This window comes from Otolemur garnettii, unplaced genomic scaffold, assembly GCF_000181295.1.
Source record: "Otolemur garnettii isolate 467f Iridium unplaced genomic scaffold, OtoGar3 scaffold00313, whole genome shotgun sequence".
Taxonomy (NCBI): Eukaryota; Metazoa; Chordata; class Mammalia; order Primates; family Galagidae; genus Otolemur; species Otolemur garnettii.
In genome coordinates, this window is record NW_003852708.1 from 579,293 (window position 1) to 582,717 (window position 3,425).

General features: G+C 38.7%; 1 protein-coding gene across 1 annotated transcript in view; it reads left to right on the forward strand.

Moving 5' to 3' along the window:
* The window catches only part of LOC100950805 (zinc finger protein 726-like), a 13,845-nt gene that overhangs the window by 8,122 nt on the left and 2,298 nt on the right, over positions 1-3,425 (forward strand). Inside the window, exon 4 of the mRNA XM_023509024.1 lies at positions 1,790-3,412. Within this exon, the coding sequence (XP_023364792.1) occupies positions 1,790-3,412 (1,623 nt within the window). The remainder of the gene's footprint in view (positions 1-1,789; positions 3,413-3,425) is intronic.

A 3,425-nucleotide genomic window follows, 5' to 3' on the forward strand; every position in this document is an offset into this window, starting at 1 on the left:
CCTTAGGTGTATGTAGCTGGAGTCTTAGCCACTTGAGCCAAAGGCATCAAGCCTTCATCTGTCTTTTTATAGGACACTGTGTTTCTCCTAGATGAAGTATGGTGAGGTTTCTTCATACTTTATACCTTTTTACTTATATTTGAGACTGCTCAGTCATTTTCATTGTGTTTGGTACCTTCATTTTTCTGATTTTACTTAGTTATCTGTATCATTCCTATTTGATGTGTTTAGCATAATTGAGATAAAGTTTTCCGGTAATTTAGACATCTCTATTTTTTATGGTTAATTCAAGTTTTTTTTTTTTCTTTTTTTGGTTCTTTGGGTTATGTCCTCCTAATATTTTGTATATGTTATAAGCTTTCTTTGATTTCTGAGGATTAGAAAAGCCACCTTTCACAAACTTAGTGATATGGCTGTATCCTGTAAGACTGTGACACACATTGTATTAAGAAAGGGAGAACTGTATACTTGGACAGTGTTTTGCCTGCAGAAATGATTGGTTATTTTTTAGTGGAAGCATTTTTTCACATACCCTCCTAAGACTTTCTCATCACTTGCTAGACCTTAATTTGCCTGTTACTTTGGAGTCTCTCTGCTGCTATAATAATATTTTGCCTTTGAATTCAGCACCCCCAGTCTGTCTTACAAACTATAGCACCCTTCCTTTCAGTACTCTCACTGATGGGAGACAGCAACCTTTCTTTGGAAACACTCTCAAAAGCAAGGAGGATTAACACATGTGTTACTCTTTTCCTTTTGAGGACAAAGCTGGGATTTAGAAGATTACTTGCGTTTTCACCATTCTCAATTAAGATAACATAAATTCTGTGGTGGGGGTAAATATGACAAACTCCGTATTGTTCTCCTTGGCTCTTTCATTATTATTATTATTGATGATCTTTTATTTTAGAAATATATTTGTGTATATGCCTATACACACTGTATGAATATATGTGTGTATGTATGTATCTATTTATTTATTAATTTATTTCAGACTAAGTAACTGTCACCCTGGGAAGAGTGCTGCGTTGTCTAAGCTCACAGCATCCTCAATCTTTGGGGCACAAGAGATCTTCTTACTTCAGCCTCATGACTTGCTGGGACTAGAGGCATTGCCACCATGCTGGACTAATTTTTCTACTTGTGGTAGCCTTGGGGGAGGGGGTGATCAGTATTTTTTTTTCTTTTTGAGACAGAGTCTCAAGCTGTCACCCTGGGTAGAGTGCCTATGCATCACAGGTTACAGCAACCTCCAAATCTTGGCCTTAAGGGACAGCCAGGAGTAGCTGGGATTACATTCGCCCACCTCAACACCCAGCTAGGTTTTGGTTGTTATTGTTGTTTGACAGGCTGGGGCTATATTTGAACCTTACATCTCCATTGTATGTGGCTGGCACCTTAGTCGCTTAAGCTACAGGCACCAATCCAGATGGGGTCTCACTATTGCTCAAGTTGATCTCAAACACCTGTGCTCAAGTGATCCATTCACCTCAGTGTCCCTGAGTTCTAGGATTAGATACGTGATCCAATTCTCTGCCTCTCCATTATCTCTACAACTTCTGCTTACCTGTTGTGCTACATATTCTTACCAGGTTTTCGGAATTCCCCAAAATGCAGTGTATACATGCAACATTTATTTATCTTTAAGATAATTGGTGCCTCTCTACTGTATTATGGCATCTTCCTAATGTTCTTAACATGATTTTCCAGATAAAATGTGTAATGTATACTTACTGGATGCTGAGAAAAAGCAAGTGGCTAAAATTGTTATTGTTTAAATTTCTTTCAGCTCTATCTAATCATTCTACCCAAGACCATTGGCAAGAGCTGGGCACAAATATGTTATTTCCAGAGATGATCCTGAGCAGATATGAAACCTGTGGCCCTGAAAATTTAAACTTTACCAAAGACTGGGAAGGTGTGTATGAGTGTAAGCAGCAGAAAGTATGTTACAGTGGACTTGATGAATGTGTAACACCTACCCATGGCAAAGTCTTCCAATGCAGGAAATGTTTGAATGGCTTTAGACAGTTGTCAAATGTAAATAGGCATAAGATGATGCATACCTTAGAGAAAACTTTTAAATGTAAAAAGCACGGGAAATCCTCTAAGCTCTGCTCACACATCACAGAACATAAGATAACAAATACTAGAGAAAAACAACACAAATGCAAAGAAGGTAGCCAAGTCTTCCAATCTCGCACAAGACCCCATCCTGGAGAGAAACTCAACAAGTATGAAAATGATGGCAAATGTCTTAGCCACAGATCAAAGTATTGTAACCATAAGATTTTGAATACTGGAGAAAATCCCTACAAATATAAGGAATGTGACAAACTTACCAAGCAGTACTCACACATTTATGGCCATAAAAGAATTCATTCCGGAGAGAAACACTACAAATGTCAAGACTGTGACAAAGCCTTTGTAACTTACTCTAGACTTTCTGTACATAAAGTGCTTCATTCTGGTGGAAGATCATACCAATGTGAAGAACATGGCAAAGCCTTTATCAGGCACTCACTCCTCTCTAAACATCAAAGAATTCATTTGGGAGAGAAACATTACAAATATCAAGAGTGTGTCAAAGCCTTTAACCAGTACTCAAGCCACTCTGTACATCAAAGAATTCACTCTGGAGAGAAACCTTATAAATGTCAAGAATGTGGCAAAGCCTTTAACCGCCACTCAGGCCTTTCGGCACATCAAAGAATTCACTCTGGAGAGAAACATCACAAATGTCAAGAATGTGGCAAAGCCTTCACCCACCACTCAGGTCTTTTTATGCATCAAAGAATTCACTCTGGAGAGAAATATTACAAATGTCAAGAATGTGGCAAAGCCTTTATCCAGCACTCAAGCCTTTCTGAACATCAAAGAATTCACTCTGGAGAGAAACCCTACAAATGTCAACAATGTGGGAAAGCCTTTACCCAGCATTCAGGCCTTTCTGTACATCTAAGAATTCACTCTGGAGAGAAACCTTACAAATGTCAACAGTGTGATAAAACCTTTAACTGGTCTTATAGCCTTTCTGAACATGAAAGAATTCACTCTGGAGAGAAACCTTACAAATGTCAAGAATGTGGAAAAGCGTTTAACCGGCACTCACACCTTTCTAGACATCAAAGAATTCACTCTGGAGAGAAACCCTACAAATGTCAAGAATGTGGCAAAGCCTTTAACTGTCACTCACACCTTTCTAGACATCAAACAATTCACTCTGGAGAGAAACCTTACAAATGTCAAGAATGTGGCAGAGCCTTTACCCAGCACTCAGGCCTTTCTAGACATAAAAGCATTCACTCTGGAGAGAAACCATACAAATGTCAAGAATGTGGGAAAGCCTTTAACTGGCACTCAGACCTTTCTGTACATCTAAGAATTCACTCTGGAGAGAAACCTTACAGATGTCAAGAATGTGG